This window comes from Amblyomma mixtum, chromosome 1 (genome assembly GCF_055824585.1).
Source record: "Amblyomma mixtum isolate Tamu chromosome 1, ASM5582458v1, whole genome shotgun sequence".
NCBI lineage: Eukaryota > Metazoa > Arthropoda > Arachnida > Ixodida > Ixodidae > Amblyomma > Amblyomma mixtum.
This window is the reverse complement of record NC_143012.1, coordinates 5,502,972-5,528,761: the sequence shown is the minus strand read 5'-3', so window position 1 is coordinate 5,528,761 and position 25,790 is coordinate 5,502,972. Positions and strand designations below refer to the sequence as shown.

The window sequence follows — 25,790 nt, the reverse complement described above, 5'->3', positions numbered from 1 at the left end:
GCTGTGATATCAGAGTTCAGTATAGGTCACGTGAGACACATAAAAACTGCGATGTAATCGCTGATTCTTCATTCCTTGCCATTCAGAGTCTTGAGGCAGGCTGGCTGAAGTGGAACATGCCCAGTTCAGGACCATCAGACATGTATTTGGTGGTCCTGAATTTGATGAATCACGTATTTGATGGATGTGGGAAGTGCTTCACTGCACTATGCGAAGATCCAGCTGAAGGTCGCCCTAATTCCTGTAGTTGTTAGCCGTTGGGCTTAACTCAAGGCACACTTACCTGTCCTCAGTATCCTTAGCATCCTCGCCGTGACGTAAGTGATCCTCGCATGTTCAGCTCTGCGTACGACCACAATCACCCACCTTTAGTTGCGATGGGCCAGGTTACTGTCCTCAACGCGGCCTACGCCAATTTATTCATGCAGAGGACCAGTTCTATTTTACATAGTGCCTTCTTTGTTAAGCCACGAGACAGAATTCAACGTCATAAATACAAAGAAGAACGATCCTGAATGCAGACAGGTGTTCAGAGAAACAGAAACTTGTTCTTCAAAAACACATTTTCAAAAATCCCGCCACATGAAGGTGTGGTAGTATTTCTCTAAAACTTCAACTGAACCAAACTAGAAGCATAATATTCTTATTCATTTTTAATTATGCCAAAACTTTGTTTCACAGTACAGTACGATCAGCATCATGTTTTTATGGTTATTGGCGCCAAAATTAGGCGAGCGCGCTTTTTCGCGCTTGGCAACGGTGCGCCATCAGCTGTGTGTGTGGTGTTTTAATCCCTTTGTCAAACTGCTCGAGCTTGTACACTTGCGATGCGATTAATTCGCTTCAGTGTACCACTCTTTCTTCGGTAGATTGGTTCAAACGGAAGTGTCGCCCTGATCCTCTGTGCCCAGCAACCTCTCCCTAAAAGGTCAATAAGTTTTCTTTCTTATTTTGTGGCCATCGTCTCGCATGAAGCATACTACTGGGGTCTTTTTGTAGCGCTCACTGTTTGCAAATGTCACTTCTCGATGTCAAGTTCCGCGTGTAGGCCGTGATAATCATTTGCTGTTTTGAATGACATCCGCTAAGGCGTTGACCGGTTGTTGGGTCATTGCCTGCCGGGTATTTACAGTTCCCTGCGTTCCTTGTTGCATTGTGAATCAGTCCGGCGTGACAGAGCGGTAATCGCCGCTTCATTGTCCGGGGTATACGTTCGTGATCTTTTGTCGCCTTGTTGCCTGGAATGGCGTTTGCGTGGCTCTGCAGGTCTATGGCAGCGGACGAAGACGGGGATCCCATACATCCTCACTGCCTCAACTGCGTGAGCGTTACGAAATGTTCGGCGCGGCTTGAGAAAAGGACGAGCTGCCAAATCGTGCACTGCAAGCTCGACTGCGGGGCCAGTTTCCATTCGTGCAAGTGCCAAGAACATCAGTTGCTGTGCCCCAACGTAAAGGTAGGACGTGCGTCAGCCCTTCTTGTCTGCGTTAACGACCTGTCTTTTCTGTATACAGTTTTTGAAGCATCACTGGGATCTCATCTGTCGAACAGCACATGCAATAACATGTGCAGTTCGACTGCTATGATCGGCAACATATCATTGTCTCCGATTCATATCATTGTCCCCGATATCATGTTGTCCTTATCACGTAGTTACTTGCTAGTAAGTGTCAGGAGCAGCTTGTATTACCTGATACACATTACGCTTATACAAGACAGGTTTTCATTCTTTCATTTGTGAGATTTACTGCGGCTCACCTAAACACTGCATCATGCATGTGACAGTTAGCAGACAATGCCAACCTTCTTGAAGTTCCAGGCCCATTAAGCTTCTCTTTTCAAAGGATCAGTTACACTTTGTAGCAGGTATTAATGATGCTTGAACAGAATACTTTCAAAATATTAGAAGTACTGGACTTCTGATGTCTTTCCGCTAGAGTATAGAGGATGGATCAGTGTGCTTTTCCTGTGCTTGCAAGCTGTGACTCTTTCTCTTCTAGGCTGACACATCATGAGAACTAAGATTTTCATGTAGTAATGAAAAAGAAAGTTTATTAAGTTAGGTAGTTGTTTTTGTTTTTAAAACCATATTCCATTTGGAACTTCTACGAAAAACAGTGGGAAATGCTTCAGTGTTCTGAAGTGCGTAATTTTGTGTATGTTTCCTTTGTACTTTATTGTGTTCAGCTAGCACTTTTTGCATTGTATCAGTATTACAGTTTTTTAAGGAACACAGTTTGAAAAGTAACACATTTTTTTTCATGTCAGGTGTTTTCTTGAATGTGGCATTTGGTTCTTGTTGGGAAGAGTAATGATGAGTACTTAGCTAGATGGCACGTTTCCCAATGAAAGGTGCTTTCGAAATATTAGAGAAATTTTTTTCAGTGGCTATCTGAATTTAATTCGCATATGGGCTTTGAATACTATTTTTATTTCATTTCTTATTTGTATTATGTAACCAATCTTTGTGGGACACTTTTTATCCTGAATGCCTGCATAGGAGAGACCATTCAAATTCACCCTTCTGTGGAGGGCATTAATTAAATAGATAAATAAATAAATAAATAAATCTTTATTTCCAGTGCCCAGGAACAACCCTAAGGTCTTGGTTCTGGTATACCGTACACATATACGCAAAAAAAAGTAGTCATTTTCACACAGAGAACAACAATAAAGACAAGTAATGCAACAGTCAAGGTGATTCAAAAAAAGAACCTGTCAACAAAGCCTTTGCTTCAGACAAAGGCATGACAGTGAACAGAAAGATGAATAAAAAGCAAAAACATGAAAATAGGAGAAACGGTGCAGTATGAAAACATCAAAACAGGCTAATAAAATCTGTACAAATAATTATAATAACAATAACATTAATGAATAAATAATATTTTGTTACCATGCAAGTTAAATAAAGTGTTTATTAGGCTTTTCTAAGCTATGAGCATCTTGTGAGACTTGGCCTGGCAGGTTGGCTCAGCAATAAAGAGTCTATGTCCACTCAAGAACAGTGAAGCTGGAACAAAGATTCCCCATTTTAAAAAACTAAAAATGAAAGAAACTTGCACATGCATCAGTGAAACAAAGCAGTTATTATTACTGTTGTTATTATCGAAATAATAATTATGTACATTTTGAACTGCATAGACAATGCACCAGCAAGTTATAATATTATATCTATATAATAGTAATAATAATATTAATAATGACACTTTATTTTTTCATCAGAATAGTGAAAGGGGTTCTGGGTGAAGCTTTAGGATAGCTTGACCAGAGCCCACAGTCCCTTCTACAAGGTGATGCAGGTATACAGACATGATCATATAGAATTTTTCCCAACAGAAAAGGCAAAATATATATGTTTTGTATAATGTAGTACAGGGGGTGAGAAAGCAAAAGAAAGTCAATCAATATGGTTTACATTTATGGTATACAAAGTGGTATGGCTTGAATTGATTCACATTCATTGAGATCGCTAAGGATAGTGGGCAATATATAATGTGATTTGTCCTCCTTAGTGTGCTTGCTTCCTTTCATGTTTTCAGCTATGTTCATCCCATCGCTCTTTCTGTTTCTTTTTTCTTTATCTGCTATTGCTAAATGCAGTCTTTCTTCTCTCACTGCATGGATATAGCAGACATCCTAAAGGTAAGAAAATGCCCATAAAGTCATTTTGTTCATCATAAATAAATAAGTCAGGAAGAAAGAAACAGTGTGGCATTAATTAGCCTGCACTTGACGTAATTGTTAGTAAATCAGGTTTATGAGAAAAAGGAAAGGATATGGTTTAGAAGAACGTCAATTTGGGCTAGATGGTGCATTATTTGAGACAGAAACGGTAATAGCACTGCAATAAGACGTACACAAGAAAGGCTGACACAGGACATGCATGTCCTGTGTCAGTCTTTCTTGTGTACGTCTTATTGCAGCGCTATTACCATTTCTTTAGGATATGCAGTGGGCCTTTGATAATGTGTATATATTCTTGAAAAAGCTTTTTATAACTGAGAAATTACCATGAAAGCCTGTAAGAAATGGCCTAATTAGGATTTATTTTGCTATATATTTACTTCTAGCAGAGATATTTTATATCTAAATGCATATTTGAAATCAGCATTCTATGATTACCTGCACTTTTAGTTTCAGCAAGATATGCTGACAAGTAAAAATACAGTATTGAAGACCATAGCCACCCCTAGCTATAAGGGGTTGTCCTGTAGGAATCAAAAAAGAAATTTTCTTCTCTATATACACTGACATATGCAGTCGGTTAGAAGTACGCATGCTTAGAGTGCACCATCAGTCATGGGGTGATAGTTCGATGAAAATATCTGGTTCATGCTTGAGGTTTTAATCAGTGTCCAGAAACCATGACAGGCTATAGCTGAAGCATGGTCATTGTTGATTCCCATAGATTCCTTAGTTTTCTTTGGAGGTCTGTTTTTCTTGTATTCATCTTCACTGCTATTGCCTCCTTCGAGTGTGGGATTTCCGTACAGTGTTGGTGGTGGTAGCGGTTTACTTATTTTTGAAAAGTGGGGGTGTGTTCACTGGATACAGAAGCTGTCACTTTCAAGTTAGCCACTTGAACTGTTGTTGGCAGGAATGAAAAGGATAGCGTAGAGTGGCAGATAACAGGAAACAAAAGAGATAGTGTAAGAGATAGAGGAAGCAAGAGAGTTAGTGAGAGATAAGAGTAAACAAATGAAAGGAAGTTGGAGGACGTAGTATTGAGGAGAAAAACAGACACTGTTTACATATTTTACGGAGAAAAGTAATTGTGCAAAGGCACTTGCATGCACAAATAAAAGGACTGAAAATAACACTCGTATTAGTGTCTTATCACTTGTCTATTGTGAGTGCTGATAACAACGCTGTTTACATATTTTACGGAGAAAAGTAATTATGCAGAGGCACTGGCATGCACAAATAAAAGGACTGAAAATAACACTCGTATTGGTGTCTTATCACTTGTCTATTGTGATTGCTGATAACAAAAAAGATGCACAATGTATACGGTGTTTTTGTTTTTTTTTCAGTACAGAATAATTAAAAGCTTGATAAAAAGAGCATTAGGCAATTTGTTGTCATTAAAAAATTGTGTCTTAATGATGTATCTTTGTGGCCTGATTAATTAAGCTCACAGGGCAATGTTTTTTGATTATTGTGATATTTTTCCTTTCTAATTTTTGCTGATTAAAATACTGTGTCCTGTTTTTCCTCCCAAGTGGCGGAGTGTTAATTGTGTGTATAATTTTTTTAATGTTTTAAGTTATGAGAATTAAAGTCGAAAAATAAGGTTCAGGTATCATTTGTTGAATTTTCAACTTCTGACTTTATGCTGGGCAGTGCGCAGTACAAGGGAAGTTGCGAGATTTTCAAGGCACATAAGAAATTTAGAGCCCTCATTTTACCAATGTGTGTTCTTGTGGGTTTGTAGCACTGTTATGTGTGGTGATAAATTCCTAAAAGTGCTTCACGCACACTTTGAAATGTGCGTGAATCCACTTGACTATTTCTGAGCGCCACCTTTGCAAAGTGCGCTTGCGTTGACCCTTGCCTTTTTGGAAGCTTCTGAAGAGGTAGGAAAAGATGCGACACCAACCATACTTGTGTGATGACATCACTGGCTTGAAAAGTACCAGAGAAACAGCTTATTGTGGGTTGCTCACGAGGCCACAAATGCTGAATGGCCAGTTTCCTGTTGTGACCGCAGGTGCCCTGTGTCAACGCCATCAATGGCTGCCCAGTGTGGCTGCTCCGAAGCCAAGTGGGCAGCCACCTGCAGCACTGCCCAGCGAGCCTTGTGTACTGCACGGCAGAGTGGAACCGCTGGGGCTGGCTGGGCGACACGACCAGCGAGCCGCACTGTGTCGACCGGTCGGGCAAGCTGCAGCTCGACTTTGCGCTGGCCATGCGGGACCTGCAGTCGTTGAGGACCGACAGCCACTTTAGGAAGCTGTGCAGAAGCAGCAGGGATGACAGAATGCCAGTGGCCACAGCACCTGTAAGGATGGGAAACACTGCTGTTGCCTCCATTATAGCTAATCAAGAACAGTATGTTGGAAGCATAAGGATACGAAAGACAGGCAGACAAAGACAAGCGGTGTCATTGTCCACATGTTTTTCATGTCCTTGTGTTTCCAGTATGCTGTTCTTTTTTAACAAAATATTCAACCAACTAGCTCAAACTAGCCCAAACCAACAAAATTAACAAAAGCTCAAACCAGCTAGCCCAAACTTGCCCGTTACTGAATCCCCTTTTTGGGCTTTTCGGCAGCTTGCAGCTGCAACTTGTCGTTTTTTCTGTGTTCTGTTGATTTTGGAAACAATGAAAGCTGCAGATGACTTGTTTGAAGATAGCTAGGTGCTTACAGGAGTGAAGACAACGAAGTTTTCAGGTTCAGTGGCGTGCAGGGTCTCAGAGCAGGTGCAGAACTGGAGGAGAAGAGGCCCAGTGGCGTTTAGATAAATCATTACAACACTGCCTGTTGTTTCACTTTCAATTCCTGCAAACTGTGACATGGGAGGCTAGTGCACAGAACCACCAAGAGCAATGTACGCTCGCAGAACAGTGATGGGTTTGCTGCTCTTCATTGGTTGCATCTGTGTTCATGCTTCTCACAACAAGTGATGGAGCAAGTGTGCAACTGTTCTTGAAGTACATGTGACCTGTGAGCTGTTCTGCTTACTTCCCTCTGAAATAACAAGTCCCGAGATCCAAAACCATAACTCTAGGGTGAAAAAAGTCTTGTGAGAAATGATTTAAATCACACTGGTGCGTGTCTGGTCCAGGTATAATGCGCCTAAGACCCAGCACACTGTTATAAGCAAGAGAAACCAAACCTGAAAACTTGGTTTCCTTACCCCATTAACTTTTTGTCATGACATGAGGATATAAGCACCAGCAGACTTCCTAATCTCTTCATGCATTGAGAGTATAAGTAGGATTGGATGTCATCATCATCAGCCTGACTACACCCACTGCAGGGCAAAGGCCTCTCCCATGTCTCTCCAATTAATTCTGTCCTTTGCCAGTTGCCGCCACTGTATCCCCGCAAACTTCTTAATCTCATCCGCCCACCTAACTTTCTGCTGTCCCCTGCTACGTTTGCTTTCTCTTGGAATCCACTCCGTTACCCTTAAGGACCAGCGGTTATCTTGCCTTCGCATTACATGCCCTGCCCAAGCCCACTTCTTCCTCTTGATTTCAACTAGGATGTCATTAACCCGCGTTTGTTCCCTCACCCACTCCGCCCTCTTTCGATCTCTTAACGTTACACCTATCATTTTCCTTTCCATAGCTCGCTGCGTTGTTCTTAACTTAAGCTGAACCCTCTTTGTTAGCCTCCACGTTTCTGCCCCATAGGTGTGTACCGGTAGGATACAGCTGTTATATACTTTTCTCTTCATGGATATTGGTAAGCTACCATTCATGACCTGAGAGAACCTGCCATACGCGCTCCACCCCATTCTTATTCTTCTAGTTATTTCCCTCTCATGATCCGGATCTGCGGTCACTACCTGCCCTAAGTAGACATATTCTCTTACTACTTCTAGCACCTCGCTACCAATTGCGAACTGCTGCTCCCTTGCAAGGCTATTGAACATTACTTTGGTTTTCTGCATGTTAATTCTTAGCCCCACCGTTCTACTCTGCCTGTCTAGCTGATTGATCATGCTTTGCAGTTCTTGTCCTGAGTGGCTTAGCAAGGCAATGTCATCAGCGAATCGCAAATTACTCAGGTATTCTCCATTAACTCTTATCCCCAACTCTTCCCATTCCAGTCCCCGGAATACCTCCTGTAAGCAGGCAGTGAAGAGCATTGGCGAGATCGTGTCTCCCTGCCTGACACCTTTCCGTATTGGAATTTTATTGCTGACTTTATGGAGAACTATAGTAGCTGTGCAATCGTTATAAATATCTTCCAATATTTTCACATAGCACTCTTCCACACCCTGATTCCGCAATGCCTGCATGACAGCTGAGGTTTCCACTGAGTCGAATGCTTTCTCGTAATCAATGAAGGCTATATATAGGGGTTGGTTATATTCTGCGCATTTCTCTATCACCTGATTGATAGTGTGAATGTGGTCGATTGTCGAGTATCCTTTACGAAAGCCTGCCTGATCATTTGGTTGACTAAAGTCCAAGGTTGTCCTGATTCTATAAGCGATTACCTTAGTAAATACCTTGTAGGCAACGGACAATAAGCTGATCGGTCTGTAATTCTTCAAGTCCTTGACGTCTCCTTTCTTATGAATTAAGATAATGTTAGCGTTCTTCCAAGCTTCTGGTACTCTCGAGGTCACAAGGCATTGCGTATACAGGGTGGCTAGTTTTTGTAGCACAATCTCTCCTCCGTCCTTCAGCAAATCTGCTGTTACCTGATTCCCACCAGCTGCTTTCCCTCTTTGCATTGCTCCTAAGGCTTTCTTTACTTCTTCCTTCGTTACTGGCGGAATGTCCCATTGCTGTGCTCGACTGCCTCCCTCAGTAACTTGATGATTACATTCGCTACTGTATAGATTTGTGTAGAACTCTTCGGCTAATTCAACTATCTTATCCATATTGCTGATGACATTGCCCTGTTTGTCTTTTAGCGCATACATCTGGTTTTTACCTATGCCCAGTTTTCTCCTCACTGATTTTAGGCTACCTCCATTCCTTAGAGCATGCTCGATTTTCTCCATGTTAAACTTTCTTATGTCGGCTACCTTGCGCTTATTTATTAACTTATATAGCTCTGTTAGTTCTATCCTGTTTTTGGAGTTTTTATTTATTAACTTATATAGCTCTGTTAGTTCTATCCTGTTTTTGGAGTTAGACATCCTCATGCTTTGACGTTTCTTAATCAGATCTTTAGTCTCCTGAGATAGCTTGTTGGTATCCTGTCGAACCATCCTACCACCTACTTCTGCGGCGCACTCTGTAACGATAGCTGTAAGATTATCATTCATTGTTTCAACACTACGGTCGTCTTCTTCAGTTAAAGCGGAAAATCTGTTTTGCAGCGACATTCTGAATTCCTCTACCTTCCCTCTTAATGCTAACTCGTTAATAGCCTTTCGATTCACCAGTTTCTTCCGTTCCCTCTTCAAATCTAAGCTAATACGAGACCTTACCATTCTGTGGTCGCTGCAACGGACCTTACCGAGGACATCCACATCCTCTACGATGCCAGGGTGTGCACACAGTATGAAGTCTATTTCATTTTTAGTCTCACCATTTCATTTTTAGTCTCTTCCACGTCCACTTCCTGTTTGCTCGTTTGCGGAAGAAGGTATTCATAATCCGTAAATTATTTCTATCTGCGAACTCTACTAATAACTCTCCCCTACTGTTCCTAGAATCTATGCCATAGTCACCTACCGCCTTGTCTCCAGCCTGCTTTTTACCTACCTTTGCATTAAAGTCGCCCATCAGTACAGTGTACTGTGATTTTACTTTGGTCATTGCTGATTCCACATCCTCATAGAAGCTTTCAACTATCTGGTCGTCATGGCTTGATGTAGGCGCGTAGGCCTGCACCACCTTCAGCTTGTACCTCTTATTAAGCCTAATTACGATAGCTGCCACTCTCTCGTTAATACTGTAAAACTCCTCGATGTTGCCAGCTATATCCTGATTTATGAGAAATCCCACCCCTAGTTCTCGCCTATCTGCTAATCCACGATAGCACAGTACATGCCCGCCCTTTAGTACTGTATACGCCTCATCTGTCCTCCTAACCTCACTAAGCCCTCTGACATCCCATTTAATACTGGCTAATTCCTCCAGCAGCACTGCTAAGCTAGCCTCACTTGATAAGGTTCTTGCGTTAAACGTTGCCAGGTTCAGTTTCCAAGGATTGGATGTATTATATGCAAATGATTACATGTTAGTACAAGAGGAACAATGAACATGCAAGTTTTGCAGGCATGCTATTTGTGCTGCGCTTTTGGTTTGGTAGTGGTTAAGTGGGATTTAGTTTAGGTGTGCTCACTTGTGCTTAAAAATGTTAGGCTTTGTGTGCATATTTGCACCACAATACTGAGCCTAAAATAACTCATTTCTCATGGGCATACTTCATGTAAGTAACATGTGTAAGTCAGTGCGTAAACTGTAATTAATGCAGCTACAAATTTTCGTATTGCTGTTCTCATAAAGGTAGCCAGAAGGCAGAAAAAGTGTGTGAGAAGACTACTTTTCTCTTCCAGAGGGATGTCTTCATTTCCCACGGCATTCCATGCCCGTGTAACGGCGATTGTAGTGAAAGTGATGCACTCGACGGCCATAGCCCTTTGGGCACCCTGAATGGCTACACCAACCATATGGGAGACACACCCGTCATCATAGAGGAAGGTGCAAAGTGCAACGATGTGGATTACCGCCTCATGCATGTTGCTGGTGCGTGCTATGCTTCAAAGCCTGGAGTCGCCCTCAACGTTGAACTGTGTGTCGAGTTCCTGACGCGATATCAGCTGAAGCCCGACAAGGTCTACACATTTTCCTGTGGCCAGGTGCGTGCATGTGTTCATGCATGCATCCTGCTTGCTTTGTCTCCTCTCAGACAACTTTACTGTGCGGTGCAGAGTGGTCTAATCAACTAAGCTGTGCCTGCATGATGTTAAAGAGGTCCTGACATCAAGTTCTCAGCGTCAGTATCTTGCTTGCACTGGTGGTAGCGAACTCAACATTTAAGTTTCTGTGCACAATTGGCGGTTTGAGGGCAGAAGTAATTGAGTGTCATTATTTTAACACAGCAGTGTTAAAGGGCAACTGCAGCACTTTTTTGAGAATTTCACAATATTCAAGGATTAAAATCTACAAAGGCTGTAGGTAAAGCATGCCACATGTTTTTGCACTACCATTTAAAATAGTGATGTAATCGACGATTGAATTTTGCGCTTCTCCTCAATGCATCGGAGGAGTGCAGGGAAACTCAGCGTGACGTCATGGAAGGTATGATTTCAAATTACCGCTGTCGTCCAAAAATACTTCACGTGCTTTACCTGAAAGTTTCACATATTCGACCCTCTTAAGCTCGTTGATTTCTAGAACCTATGCAGTTTCCCTTTAAGGGTCCCATTCAGCTGCAACCCTGGCTTCGGTGTCGGCGGGTCGAGAAAAGTAGGTGGCCCACCTGCCACCTAGGTCAGGTGACCCTGTGACATCATCACAACCTGCCCACCGTAGCAGGTGGCAGTTCAGTTAATGATCGGCCACAAGAGGTTGCTCGGGAAGAGCAACCTGGGTCTCACGAGCCCAACTGGTGGCTGTGTTTGGAGCAGCCACCTGCTGTAGCAGTGGTGCACTGCTTAACCACTGCGCCACTGTGCCAGGAATGGTATGAGGACTCCCCCCCGCCTCATATATGAACGCAGAGTATGTGTGACCAATTTTTTATATATGGGCATTAACCCATTAATGCTATCGCATCATACCCGTAGGCTGGAGCTTGAGTATCCCCTTGAATTTTTTTTATTTAAATGAATACCTTTTTGTCAAAGTATCGAGGAGTCCACCAATCATCCAAAAGAAAATGTGCCTTTTTCATATAGGACCCATCCTCCCTCACAACACTGTCGTGCATGAATCGCTGTTAAGTCTAGCCCAACCTTAAGTTGGAGCTTCATGCTCCAACTTAACTTAAATCTCATAAATCCTTTTGCCATTACATGCTGCAGGTCTTTCGGCGGGACGAATATGCCTGGCATTATCAGAATGTGCACAGGGATATCCACTGTGGCCTTAATGGCTGGTTGGAGCACCGATGTCCATTGGCACAGTACGGCTGCAGCTTCTCAAGGCGGCGTTTTCACCCTGCACCATCGGGGTCTCAGCTCGTCTACAGTGAGGTGCTGGAAAGCTTCGGACTAGCTTTTCCCTCGGCACTAGAAGGAAGGGAACTGGGTGGAAAAGTTGACACGGAGGAAGAGTGAGTAATGCTGTTTTTCTTTAAAACTCTTGTCAGGACCTTCAGGCACTTGTTGGAGTAAAAATACAGCATGCATGCATTGCTTAACACTTCTTGCAGCTGTAGGTGTCTGTTCAAATCAAGCCACGGTCACCATATGGGCTGCCTTTGAGGGCACATTTGGTAATCGTAATTTAAAATTTTTCCGCACTTCAGACGTGCTGGCCAGTGCCTCAGTCTTGAGGTAGCCATGATACCTGTTGGTTAAAGCTGTTGTTTTGTGGTTCGTGAGACTTTTCCTGTCCTCTTAGCACTCTTCTATGTAAAACCTCGTGAATTTGGACTTCAAGGGGCTGAGGAAAGCATCCAGTTTATCTGAAGGTTGAATTACCAAATGGCTGCCAAGAAACTGCCAAAAATCATTCACATTATAGTAAATTTATTACCCCGGCCGCGGTGGTCTAATTTCGATGGAGGCGAAATTCTAGAGGCCCGTGTCCTGTGCGACGTCACTGCATGTTAAAGTACCCCAGGTGGTCGAAATTTCCAGAGCCCTTCACTACGGCGTCCCTCGTAGCCTGAGTCACTTTGGGACGTTAAACCCTAGTAAACCTAAATATAAACCTATTTGTTAAAAGCCGAGGCAATGATTGTCTCTGTGTGCGATAAAAACTGTGCAGCAACAGTTGAAATCCTGTCATTGGCTAGATCAGTTGAGATCCTGTCTCGACTGCGCCAGTTGAGTTTCCCCTTCACAGGTGGTGACGAGAGGAAACACTTGATGGTGATGAATTGATGGTTCGGAGTCGCAAACAGTCACGTTACTCGATGGCGGGACAAGAAGGTTAACTATTTATTTACACAAAATAAACGAGAAGAAACAAGCAAGGAGAAAACTATTTACAAGATAACTGAAACTTTGATGACACGAAATCAGCCCCATTTCACCTGGAGCGTTCCGTTTTTAAAGCATTGGGGAAAGGATGCGAGCCAATCAAATACCTAGAAAAGGAGAAGTTTCGAGCACGCACACAAAAAGCACTCAACTCGCAGCGTTCCGAACTTCCGCCTCCCTCTTCGTTTCCCCTCCGGCACACGTGCATACGAAACGCCATGGGAACAATCATCAAAGGCTCCTTATACAATAAAAAAAAGGAAAGCTGTCGCTCAGGGGTCCAGCGTCCAGTGGCAACTAACACGAGAACGAGCGTTCTGGCGACGGCGCCGCCAGCAACAACAGAGCAGCCACCGATGCGCGTCGCGCTGTGCGTCCGCGGTGCGTCCGTCGTGCGTCCGCGGTTCCATGCACGGTGCTGGAGGCTGGATGGCGCCGCAGAAAGTTCAGCGAACTTAACAGCAACGACGATTTTTCGCACTTCTATTGTATGGGCTACTGCGCGCACGCTGTTGGGAATGTGGAAGCAGAACTGCTTCAAAGTGGTAAAGGCCTCCGCGGCTTCCTCCACAATGTGACGTGGTAGGACAGGAGACTCCTTGCAAGTGATGTCACAGGGGAGGAGTCTTCACAGCACAAATAGTGAACAGCAAATGATGACTGCAGTTGCAGTGCACTGGAAGAACAGAATAAACACTCAAATAAAAGTGAGGGGAACGCAGGTTGGTGATGGATTTGTGAAGCTCCATCTAAGAAAAATGGAGACCAGCAGCATGCCAATCAGCATCCAAAATGCTGTGCCACTGTGTTCAGCTGGCTGGCCGTTGCGCACGGGTGAAAGCTCGGAAAAGTGAAACCAAAACTATGCAAGGCCCTGTTAACATTTCCACATCTGCCATTGCATGCGCATGGGAAGTGCACAGGCAAGTCTGCACGGTGCAATTCAGGCTTGCAGATTGCAGAGGGGTATTTGGACGATCAGTTGCTTTGTTGGTCATAGGTGAACGCGGCCCACTTTGTAAGCCCATCCAAATTAATTGGTGTTAGGCTATCCGTATATGAATTAATCAGCATCCAGCGCCCTAGACTCACTTGGGCATTGACCTGGACCATTCCGGCCGTCTAAGTCATCTGGATTTCCAAGTTAACTGGGTTCAAATTAACAAGGATTCATTATTGGAAAATGTGCAGTGATGGAAAGGCTAACCTAGAATGATGGAGCAAGGACTGAAATCTACGGATGGCACCATGCAGCCTTGAGAACATGAACTGGTAGTAAGAAAGGCACCAGTACAAGAGCCCAGGCACTCAGCTCATCTTGTTGCTGCATAATGCCTTTCTGTTCATTCATGCTCTCTTAGCTGCATGGTGCTTCACTCCGTCATTTCAGGATAGCTTGTGCGTGACTGTACATGCATAGGCCCAGTACAATATCTGCAGTGCTTCTGATGCCCAGGTTGTCATAAATCTTCAAGCTTTGACCTTGTTTTTCTTTTTTTTTTTTCTGTCTTTTAGTTTAAGAAAATTAGCTAGTGCGATAGCACATCATTTTGAATGACACAGTGAAAGCCATGTTCATGCAGTAGTGGTCATAAAGGATGGCAGAAGGTAGAAGCATGGAAAAGGTGCCCAAAGTAGTGCTTTTAGGGTGCATTTGAGCGGTCTCACCTTAACATTTCAAGCTTGTAGCATTCGAAAGCAGTGGTTTTAGGAGGTACTATTTGAGGGACCACGCCTTAAAATTTCTGGCTTTTAACACCTCAAAAAAGGGGTGCTTTTAGATTTTGTTTGAGGGATCCGAACTTAATTCCGAGCTTGTTAACATTTTGCTTTTGTATAGCCTTTACTGGTTTGGGAAGTGGAAATTGTAATTGCACTCTCATGCGCTAAGTTGACTGTAAAAATTCCCTCTCGATTTCTTTGTTGTTTCAGAGCACGAGACCGCCTAGCCAATGAGCACTCCTACACCAATGGTGCATGTGACGAATCCTCTACTCTCTCCACAGCCCCTAATGGCCCAGCATTCTCGGATTTTCCCTTTGAGGTGAGACCCACCATGTCAGCACAAATGAACAGTCATAGTAAAACAAACCTCTATGATGCAAGAAAGTGAATCACCACAAGATGTCTTCCATGCTCCTTCATGCAAAGCTGTGGCGAAGCCATCTTGAGAGTGCGTGCTTTTTTGGGGGGAAAGCTCTCTTGCCAGTGTGGAAAAGGCAGGCCACCATCACGCTTATGCTGGCGCAAGTCTCGCCATCATGTCTACATCATGTGCCGAACATTGTCCCCAGAGACTAAAAGGCGCGCATGCTTGAAGTGCACCCACTGATTGATTTTGGGCTTAAAAACTTTGCAAAGATGGCCATATATCAGAGCTGTGCATATTACCTGCAGCATACAGAAAAGCTCGTTGCGTGCCTGTTTGTGGTGCTGGTAACAGCTATGCTGCTGAAGGAGTGAGATAAGAGAGAGATGCACGGTTACCCTGCTGGGCACCTTTGAAGCACTCTGAGCAGGCAGGGAAGCAAAAATCAGAACAAAACACGCAAAGACCACCCACTATGGGATGCAGTAAGAAAAAAAATAGAGATGGGGAAGGTAAGAAAGCTACACCAATGCCATCTTCAAGTAGGATCACATAAGCTTATTTTATGCTGTCTTCAGCCGACTTCATGTTTAGTGCAATAAATGCTCTATTTGCACTTACTCTCTCTCTTTTTACTCTCTCTCTCTCTCTCTCTTACTCTCTCTCTCTCTTACTCTCTCTCTTTTTACTCTCTCTCTTTTTTTTGCACTTACTCTCTCATATTCAGTGTTTTTCATATAACCTAAATTTGGATGCACGTGGCATGTTCACACACTTTCTTTAGGGGCACTGCTGTTAAGACAAACAAATTTTGTGGCCCCTTCAAGTTCACCTTGAGGGGAGTCTGCTGTACTTCGTATAGCTCATCTCTGTCGGAAGAAGTCATTATGTGAATAATTCAGCTTATCCGAAGCCTTCCAAACTGCTGATGCGTGCAGAACAAGAAATCTAAGACACATACTCTTTGAATCCACATTGGCACTTGAGTGAAATGCTGAGGCGTACTTATTAAAAACTCTCTTCTGCTCTCATTTTGCATGTTGGTTTTGAGATGGTTCAACATAGCATTTTGCAAAGGATTTGAAACGTAAGGTGCAGCCATTCACTGAATTTTAACATAATTACTCCCACCCACAAACTTAATATGACCCACTGTCATCAGCCGCCACAAACACATTGTGCAGCACGGTCACAGACCCAGCAGTCAGTGCTCTGTAGCGCTAATGACAATCAGGCAGTTTTGTTAATTTTGCAAATAGAGTGAGAGTGTGGGCAAAGAGAGAACATATTAATGAGCCACATTTGCCCATATCACCGCCTAAAAAATTTTAAGTATAAAGACATGCAGTTTTCTTATTTTCATTACTAACTCCTCATGGTTACTTATCTTTGAAATTAAAATATTTAAATTAGCCGAAATCACATTTGGCTCACTGGGGGGAATATCTACTGGTTGGAAAAAGTTTTGGCTCTTGCAAAAAGTTTAACTTACCTTTGCTGTCGTTGCAAGTGCACTTCTGAGATTCCACACACTAACTTTGCTGTACTTGTCTTCATTTGTTGTTTATACTTGCCCATAACAGTAAGTCAGTCTTGAAATCTGGCAACATTGGAAGCTTTGGGGGACTTATACTTTTGCAACTTTGTTTCCTGATTGTGAACTAGCCTTTTCTTGCCAGATATGCTGCCTATGTGTTCTTTGGGCATTGTGGTTGTGAAACTTTCAAATCAAATTGAAAAAATTGGGTTGAAGTGTTGAATCAGATAATTGCACTTGATATTTTGTTTCTTAGAGAGAATAGCTATTTTACTTTAATCCACTCTAATCCTTGAAATTCTTTGATGTTTTCTAAAAGTGAAAGCTATGTGAAGGGACATTTATTGAAGAAGGGAAATTCTCTTTCAGACAGTTTTTCTTCTCTCTTAGGCATCCTCATTCAGCCTAAATTAATCAGGTCCTTGAGGTAGCTCGAATTGCATGCCTTCGGTGTGTTCAGTTTTTTGAAGTAGCCATTACTTGTGGCATCATCTTTCCCCTTCAATTTCAGGTGCTGCAGCACATAGCTGCCTACCTGGATGCCTTTAGCCTGCAGTTTTTCTTCTCTCTTAGGCATCCTCATTCAGCCTAAATTAATCAGGTCCTTGAGGTAGCTCGAATTGCATGCCTTCGGTGTGTTCAGTTTTTTGAAGTAGCCATTACTTGTGGCATCATCTTTCCCCTTCAATTTCAGGTGCTGCAGCACATAGCTGCCTACCTGGATGCCTTTAGCCTGAACAATTTTTCACTGGTCTCAAAGCGACTGAGAGATGTCTCGTGCTCTCTCCTAAAGAGTCGCGGAATGGTGGACTTCAGGTGGGAAAAGTGTGGAACCGGCGGCTGGAGAGTTCGCTCAAAGGTAAATGTTTCTAATACACTTCAAATCCTGTATCGTGGGTTATGTTCTTGAAAGTATTGCCGCATTTACTTGCGTAATAAACCCACTTTTTATGCGAAGCATATTACTAGAGGTACACTACAGCCCTTCGCCGTGGTTACGCGCCGTGCACACCACGTGGTACAGTGACATCACACCACGTGACACATGACGTCACGACAGAGGAAGACGGAGGTACACTACAGCCCTTCGCCGTGGTTATGCGCCGTGCACACCACGTGGTACAGTGACGCCACACCACGTGATATACCACGTGACACATGACGTCACGACAGAGGAAGACGGAGGTACACTACAGCCCTTCGCCGTGGTTACGCGCCGTGCACACCACGTGGTACAGTGACGTCACACCACGTGACATACCACGTGACACATGACGTCACGACAGAGGAAGACGGAGGTACACTACAGCCCTTCGCCGTGGTTACGCACCGTGCACACCATGTGGTACAGTGACGTCACACCACGTGACATACCGCGTGACACATGACGTCACGACAGAGGAAGATGGAGGTACACTACAGCCCTTCGCCGTGATTACGCGCCGTGCACACCACGTGGTACAGTGACGTCACACCACGTGACATACCACGTGACACATGACGTCACGACAGAGGAAGATGAGGGTCCACCTTGTGCCGTCGCTGTGGCTGCACGCCGTGCAGACCACGTGGTACAGTGACGACACACCACGTGACATACCACGTGACACATGACGTCACGACAGATCGCCGTCACGCGCTGGGAGAGGGAGAACGATGGCATCGCACAGACACCGGAATGTCCTCGAGCGGCATTCCCGCGCATTTCGAACGGGCGATGAAGAGCGGGATGAACGTCAACCAAGGAAAGCCATGTATTACCAAGCCTAGCCATCAATATGCTTCGCATCTGACTAGGCTTAACCTTAGCTAAGCCTCATGAAATTTTTTTTTTTTCCCTGAAAGCGTGATATCAATTTGTAGGGAGGGTTCATTACACAGGGAAAAAAAGTGGACAGATTTTTTTGCGACAGTCGAAAATTCATAGCATCAGCCATATCAGTCTGCCTGTCTGCATGCCTGTTTGTCCATCCATTCATCATCAACAAAAGAACGCAGTCAGCCGTGTTCGTATCACCAGTGTTAAGCATCGTTCGCTGCAAAAGGTGTTTTGTTGTATCACTGTGCTATCCGACCATTTTGTGATAGTCAACTGCGCTGGCCAATCTCAGAAACATGAAGGGAACATACTGAACACTGGCCCTCAAGGCAAGGTGCACGTTTTTTACGCGACGTTAAAAAAACTCACAGGACAGTTACGAGTGTGGAGTGCAAATGTTTAAGCTTTAGCTGGGGTGTGAGAGGGATTAGGCATTTTATGTCTCAATCTTGACCTTTTCAGATCAGTTGGGGGCCTGAAGGCCCTAATCATTCCTCAGCTTTTCCAGGTAGAGATTGTTTTATAGCATTCTGGTTTAAACTGCTACACTCCTCCTCTCTGTAGCTGGAGCACTCGCTGGCACAGCACTGTGGTGCTCTGCCAATTTTGGGAGCACACCACACCCGCAGGAGCTCTGATCAAAAGATAAACAGGCCATGATGTGATCAACGTGCAGCATCTTTGCACACTGCCAGAGTGTGTGCTACGGACGGCACAAAACTGTAGAACGCGCTGAAAAAAAAAGCTAACTCTTAAAAAAAAAAGTAAATTCTCAACAACAAAAGTGGAGGGTGGGTTCATTATGCAAGTGAGTTCGCTCTACAAGTGAATATGGTATTACCTGGCAGTGCACACGGATCATTTTGAACAGTGTGAGAAACTTGGGCCACTCCTTTGTGATGAAAAGCGCAAGCAGGGTATCTATATTCACATCCTCTGGTCAGTCCCAAAATTTACTGGTTGTGCTTTTCTGTAATTCACTGCTTTGTCTTGCCCTGTGCACTGTCATAAAAGAGAAATAGCAGGACTGGAAAACTTCATGTTCCCACTGTCCTAAGACGCGTGCATAATAAGGTAAAGGTTTCGTTTACTACATCAAAGGCACACTGTTATCGGTAGGCAAATGTGGTTGATGAGGGTGGCCTTACTGTCCTTTTTCAGAGCTGGTACTTCAGCAACGGGTTCACTCCAGTGAGGAAATGGGCCTTTTCGGACGAGGAGAACATGTCGAGCCACCTCAGGGTGTGCAGCTACTTCGACCGCAATGTCAAAACAATGCCCACAGCAGTCTGCTTTGGCAATGGGAACTCACGAGGACCGAAGACACTACTTCATCTGGCGTTGTAGAATGCGCTGCCAAATTTGGAACGGGTTCTCTTTCGTGAGAACCCGTGAGTGGTACTATAACGACAGCAAGTTGTAGCCTCGGATTGGCGGAAACTGCCGAATGTCGTGGGCTGCAGTGCTGAACGCGCGATTTGGTTTGTCTGTGGTTAATGAGACTGCGATTTTGTGAGCCACTGCTCGGTTCTTTCCTGTAATTTCTGAACTGTTGCACATAGGTGGAGCAGGGAATGTCTTGAGAGCATGCTCCATAAATGCTGCGTTACTCAGACCTCTGACCACAGGGAAATTTTGCCGAAAACTACTGCCACAAAGTCACGTTGCTGATAGGAGATGGTGCACATGGTTTCATGTAGTCGGTGAACCCAATGCCAGGGATGCTTATGCATCGTGGTTTAAAAGCCTAATAATCTCAGAAAGTTGCGTGGACTTCAACTGATGTTGTTAACATTTCTTTTTGTTCACTGACCATTTTCAGGTGTGGGAATTAGAACATTGAACAAGCCTTTTCAATTGATGATTAGGAAACGAGGCACAGTTATTTTACCTGTTTCGTTTGCTTAAAATGGATACTGTCAAAGTGGTCTTAGAAGCTAGAGAAAATGCAGGTGTGTATCGCAAATAATTGTTTGTAGCCAACTAGCTAGGCTAGAATTTTCAAATCGAAAAATGACGAGCACCTTCGATAGATGTAAGATTTTTTGCTTCCGGGCTGTTTTGTTGATAGCTCTGGTCATGAAATAAATCATTTAAGTTGTTTATAGAGCTCTATTAATTTGGCAATACTTGTACTCCACTCTTACCGAAAATTTTGCATTGGTCACTTCGCTGCAGGGTTTCTAGATGCATACAAGTGACGTTGTAGACAGGAAAGCACTTGGTGACGGCTAAACTTTGGCAGCCTGATTTTACCGTAAGTCTTCGAGTGCTGTGTGCCAAGATATCGTGTTTATTTTTTTAAGCTCCGGTGACTACATGACAACAGTGTTTTGACTAGCATGTATGATATGAGCAGTGCCAGCAGTCTTTCAGAACCCTTTGCACTTGAAGCGCAGAACTTTTTTTTTTCCTGAGGTGTTCCTTTCTTTGCCTGCTTTAAGAGCTGGATTTGCATATGTGGATTACCGTTTTCTTTTTTTTTTTCAGAGGTTCAGCTCTGAAAAAAACAACAACAACATGCAGTACTGAGAGTACTGCATGTTGTTTCTCCTGGTTGCTTCATGCACAACTTCCAGTATATAGCACAATTATTCACATAATAGATGCTCTTCCTTTTCAAAGAAACTTACAAAAATTTAGAGATGCAGTGTTTGGAGGATAATCAGTGAAACATTAAGGAAGGAATTGCACAAAGCAAACATGGATAAGAAGGGTACAAGACATGACTTGCCCAACAGCGTGCTCTGTTGTTATTAGTCATAAATCTGATTTTTACCAAGAAAACAACACTTGCACTCATTGAGTGAATGCATCTGTTATGGGAGCAAATACGGTAGTAGTCTTAAAGAATTCCTGAGAACTGCACATTTTTTTGGGGACAGTCTATATACTCCTCTATTTGTTTTTTCTGCTGGTAAGTAAAGCAGCATGAACATCTGAAATCAAAATGCTTACAAGTCACTTTATTATTATGTGTAGGGTGTTGTACTTTTTGTTGCCTATTTATTTTGTTCTTGCTTCTTTTTCTTGCATTGTGCTACACTAGTGCTTTTATTTATAGTACCCGTTAAACCACTTCAAAAGCAATGTGATGTTTGGCTGTAGCTCTGATTTTTTGGAGCAGTATTTTTTGACACCGGTGCTGTTCTTTACATTCCTCTTATCAGCTTCACTGGACTCTTAAGCCTTGGAAAAAAATATGTTGCATGACATTGGCACCTTACTATTTAAGTTGGTTACACTGCTGCAACTCCTGTAACAGAGTAAAAGATTAATGCATGACATATCCGGTGCTTACTATTACTGGGAATGCCTTGAAAGCTGGTACCATCCACTTTTGTTATCCATAAGCCACTCATCATGTACAAATTGTGGCTACCTCTTGCCAGCGTGGTTTGAGATACAGACGCTGCATTTGATATAAAAAGATGATAAAAAGGGTGTACTGTCACAAAAGTACAACATTGTGTCTCTCCAGCTCAAAGATGACAGGCCTTTCAGCAGTGTTATGTTACTAGCTGCTGAACTTGGGAGATTTGAGAGCCTGGCCTCTGTTTCCGGAAGGCACCACGCTTATCAGTAAGTCTCTCTAGCTGTTCTGTGGAGGTGACAGAATTTCACTGCTCAGCTAGCCATTTTATAACATTTCTAAAAGTGCGAAAATGGCTTTTCTCATGTTTTTTTTTTATGGCTGCGTTGTGTGCTATTTCTTGTATTGCTCACCCCACTGTGGCCTCAGGCAGAGATTAGCAGTGTTGTTGATAAGCAGGTTATAATAAGGTAAGCCAACAATTACAAGGATGATAAAAAAATGGAGTGCTTTAGAATGTGTACAATTGCCCACAGTGATTGAAAGCGCCTTTTCTGTGAGCCAAGTAAACATGACTTCTGCCACAGAAATGCTGCCTGTCTTTTGAGTTCTGTATTCCTAGCCATGTATGATAATGATATCAGCAGTGGATTGCATTACATTAGGCTAGTTGCATGTTAAAAGTCATCAATCATCAGATTCCTTATTTTACTGGTGCCTTCTTAAGCCCGATCTCCTCTGACTTGTATCTGATTTGTTCTAAATTTCATACGAAATCTAGCAGGCCTTTAGCTATGTGTATCCACTTGCCATGCACTAGGGTCAAATCAGCACTGACTGCTGGCAGACACTGCCTCTGTTGCTTGCGTGGTTGCTATAAATCATTTTTTTTTCCTTTTGTACTCTTGCGCATTGATGTGGATGTGATGTTATTGGTATGGGAGAGGGAACAGTGCTGCACAGCGGTGCTCTGTGGTAACAAGGGGAAGAGGTAGGTTCCCCTCGTCCTCCTGCTCTTGCTGAATGTGAGGCTTCATGAGAGTGAGATATTTTGTTCACCTGGCACTACCTTAATACCAGCATGTAATCGTGGACTGCAAACTTTTGATTAAAAAAATGCTAAGGACATAAACTGTACTCCATAATGTGAAATTTGAGCCCAGCTCTGTCTGCTAAAAGCATTTCATGCTTAATATCATGAGGAATCAGATTTTGCGCATAATTTTCAAGCAGAAGAAACTCGTGTATGTTTTCAGAATTTTAAGGCTTGTAATTGGGGATGTGTCTGTAGTGAAGCATCATGAGTGTCATGATATCTTCTGGCAGTATTCTGCCAACCTTCTCTTAGGATGGCATAGCTGGGGAAAAGATGTGTAATCTTAGTGAGTTACCCTGGCCTAGCGATTACAACCTGACTATAACGGGAGGCTAGCAGCATCAAAAGCAAAAAAATTTACTGAGTATGATGATGGGGTAAGGACACCTTGTAGTGGATCTGTACATGATATAAGTTATTTGCATCTACTCTCTTGTTCTCTTTTTCTTTCTTGTTGATGTATAGTGTAAGTGTAGTGCTCACTTGGTGTTACAGTGTGGCTCCATTTGTGATAAGATCTGATCCTATCTGTGATGGGATTTGTCCTGTAACCTGTATAACTGTTCTGGTATCTCACACCGCATCATATTGTGATGGGTCACTCTGTTGTTTCACATTCAGTGAAAACTTGACAATGGTTTTGTGCGCTTTGTTTGCTGGAATGTGTGGTCTATTAGAATTTGTGAGTCTATTTTTATAGAAGGTTTTTTTTTGTGTGTGGGGGGTCCTTAGCATAAAGAAGCCTTGCAATCAGCCATTTGCCCTGTAGCCATGTACAGTGGGTATCATGTTGTGCAACTTGTAACTCTGGGTCTAGTGTGCTGAGTTCAGTGCTGTTCCTCAGAACCGCTGCTTCCAACAGCTTTTCTTTCAATCTACCAGATAAGGATAAGTGATAAGATCACAGCCATCAGTGGTGTCTTTGGTGGCTCTTCAGGCCTGTCTATATTGTGCTGGAAACTACGCCAGACTGTCGTTAATTGTGCCAGTTACTGTCTGTCTTGCATATTGTATTTTTAATACATCAAAAGTGCAATGCAGTTGCACTCTAGGTTCGACTGTTCCTAGTTGTACAAAACTTTGAAGTGATATAGGCTTGCATTTGGTCCTTTTCAGCTTAATTTGTGTTTAAACAGCCCATTGAGAATGCGAATATTTTGCTTTTAGCCCCCATATTAAAACTTCTTTCTGTCATAACCTTGCTTGCTGTCGCTATCCCTTACACAGACTGCTTCACTGTGCTGAAAATATTCTGCTGCTGTGCCAGCAACACAGATCCGGTGCACAATTTTGTGGAGGCAGTGTTAAGCACTGATATAATAATTTATAGTACTGCAGGTATAGTGCTCAATGAAGATGCAAAATGCTCATTTCACACTTATGTGCATTATTAAACTCTTCTTGCATAGGTTCTCTTTGTTTGTGGGACTCTGCGTCATATACATCCAAGGCTTGATACCTGCCAACTTGTTATTGGCACTGCCGTTGGAAGCCTGTGAATATGCTCAGTGTGAAGTACAGACCGATGCCTGGACTTGATTTTTTTCCCAAGCTACATATGCTCAGACCTGTATGTAGCCTTTTTTCGGGAGCTTGAAGTGCTGTTGGTTCCTGATTGGAGGAGTATTTGCTGGGTATGCATACTGTATAAAATTTGTACCGAATTGTAGTCCATCTTGTGTGCTGTAGTGTTATTGGTGGTGGGTTATAAAATGGGACGACTGTTCATTTTTGTGCTGCACCAGTGCTGAGTCTGTATTGTGATTCCTGTTTTCAAAATAGTTTTAGTGCTCGCTGTTTGACTGAAAACAGGCTATGTTGTGCCACATTTACTGTTCAGGTGTGGCATCCTTGGTCCTTTACACCCTTGGGTGAATCTCTGCTCCAGAAATTTGCAACCAGTCAGTTCTGCAGCTGCCTTCAAGCACCCTGCTGCTACTGCCACTAAAGAAAAGGAGCCACACCCACATAGCGGGCGAACTGATAATTACACTTGGAGGTTTTTGGGCAGTCACTCAGATTTGACTCACTCAGAGCTGACATCTGGCATTCACTTCTGCGAGCATCCAAAACTGAGCTGTACTTGGTTCTAAAGTGGATGTCTTAGTAGCTGCTGTTGAGGAACACACCTCTTCTGCTGGGCGTTATGTTGAAATGCAAAACAAACCATTTCTAATGGAAGCAGATCTGTACTGTGGCATTGTGAGTGAAGCCAGGGTTTGGTGGTGAAGCACACTTATGATGTTGTGTTGTCATGCCTATATATTGGAAAACAAAGACTGAAACAGATGTTGACTCATTTTTGTCTGCTGTTCTTTATTCAGCTATAACGGGGGTCATTAAGACCTGGCACATGACTTGCTGACCGCACTTCAGACAAAAATCGTTGTACACTCCACGATGTGTGGCAGAATTGCACAAATGTGGGGCACAGTTTACACCTAAGTTCCTTGGTGGCATCAGTTAATCAGCTCCAAAAAAGTGCTCTGCCAGCTGTTTAAGCTGGTGTGCCTTCGTATTCCAGGTTGTTCCGCCCTGTTTGTTTAGCATTCACGCGAGACAGGTAGGGCGAAATGAAGCAATGCTAGGCATTGTGATCATGTGGCACGTGCATATTCAGGATGTTTCACCTAAGACTTTACGCAATTTTTAAAAATAAGCTTTTGAGTTAGAATAGCGATCTTTTTCGGCATAGCATTGTCAACGGAGTACTACATCAGAATACAGCTAAGACATGCTAACTAACTATTACTGTTAGTCTCATTATATACAAGGTCTGTTAGAAAAGTATCCGACTATTTTTTTTTTTGCGAACACCTGATGGATATGAAACAAGCGCTCTTGCACCAGCCGACCTTGAACCTTCGTGCGCATGCACAAATTTTTTCCGGCCTGCCGATAGCGTAAGTCGCTGGGACGTAGCGTTTGAGTGAGGCAGTGCGCAGTGCTCTCATCGATTTTTTTTTATTCCAAGGGAAATGGCGGAGCGACAGGAGCAGCGCTACTGCATCAAATTTTGCCAGAAACTGGACGACAGCCAAGTGGAAACCATTCGCAATATTCACTACGGCTTTCGGTGAAGATGCTATGAGCAGCACACAAATTAAACAGTGGTACAATTGGTTTAAAGACGGCCGCACATCGGTA

General features: G+C 43.3%; 1 protein-coding gene across 2 annotated transcripts; it reads left to right on the top strand.

Moving 5' to 3' along the window:
• Window positions 1-767: 767 nt before the first annotated feature.
• LOC149365322 (F-box only protein 30-like) lies at window positions 768-24,942 on the top strand. Of its 2 annotated transcripts, XM_089541919.1 has the most exons (8): window positions 768-928; window positions 1,267-1,456; window positions 5,711-6,001; window positions 10,195-10,497; window positions 11,665-11,915; window positions 14,722-14,833; window positions 17,110-17,274; window positions 19,396-24,942. In XM_089541919.1, the coding sequence occupies exons 2-8, from the start codon at window positions 1,271-1,273 to the stop codon at window positions 19,579-19,581; spliced, it is 1,494 nt and encodes a 497-aa protein (XP_089398045.1). In that variant the 5' UTR covers window positions 768-928; window positions 1,267-1,270; the 3' UTR covers window positions 19,582-24,942. The 2 variants fall into 2 exon arrangements, with proteins under 2 accessions (XP_089398045.1, XP_089398046.1); XM_089541920.1 differs by lacking the exons at window positions 17,110-17,274; window positions 19,396-24,942 and adding an exon at window positions 16,927-17,022.
• Window positions 24,943-25,790: the final 848 nt, after the last annotated feature.

Excerpts from the sequence above, each read along its gene's own strand:
- LOC149365322 (XM_089541919.1), top strand. The coding sequence starts at position 1,271 with ATGGCAGCGGACGAAGACGGGGATCCCATACATCCTCACTGCCTCAAC. Across the intron at positions 1,457-5,710 it reads TGCTGTGCCCCAACGTAAAG|GTGCCCTGTGTCAACGCCAT; the intron begins GTAGGACGTGCG and ends TTGTGACCGCAG. Across the intron at positions 17,275-19,395 it reads GCTGGAGAGTTCGCTCAAAG|AGCTGGTACTTCAGCAACGG; the intron begins GTAAATGTTTCT and ends GTCCTTTTTCAG.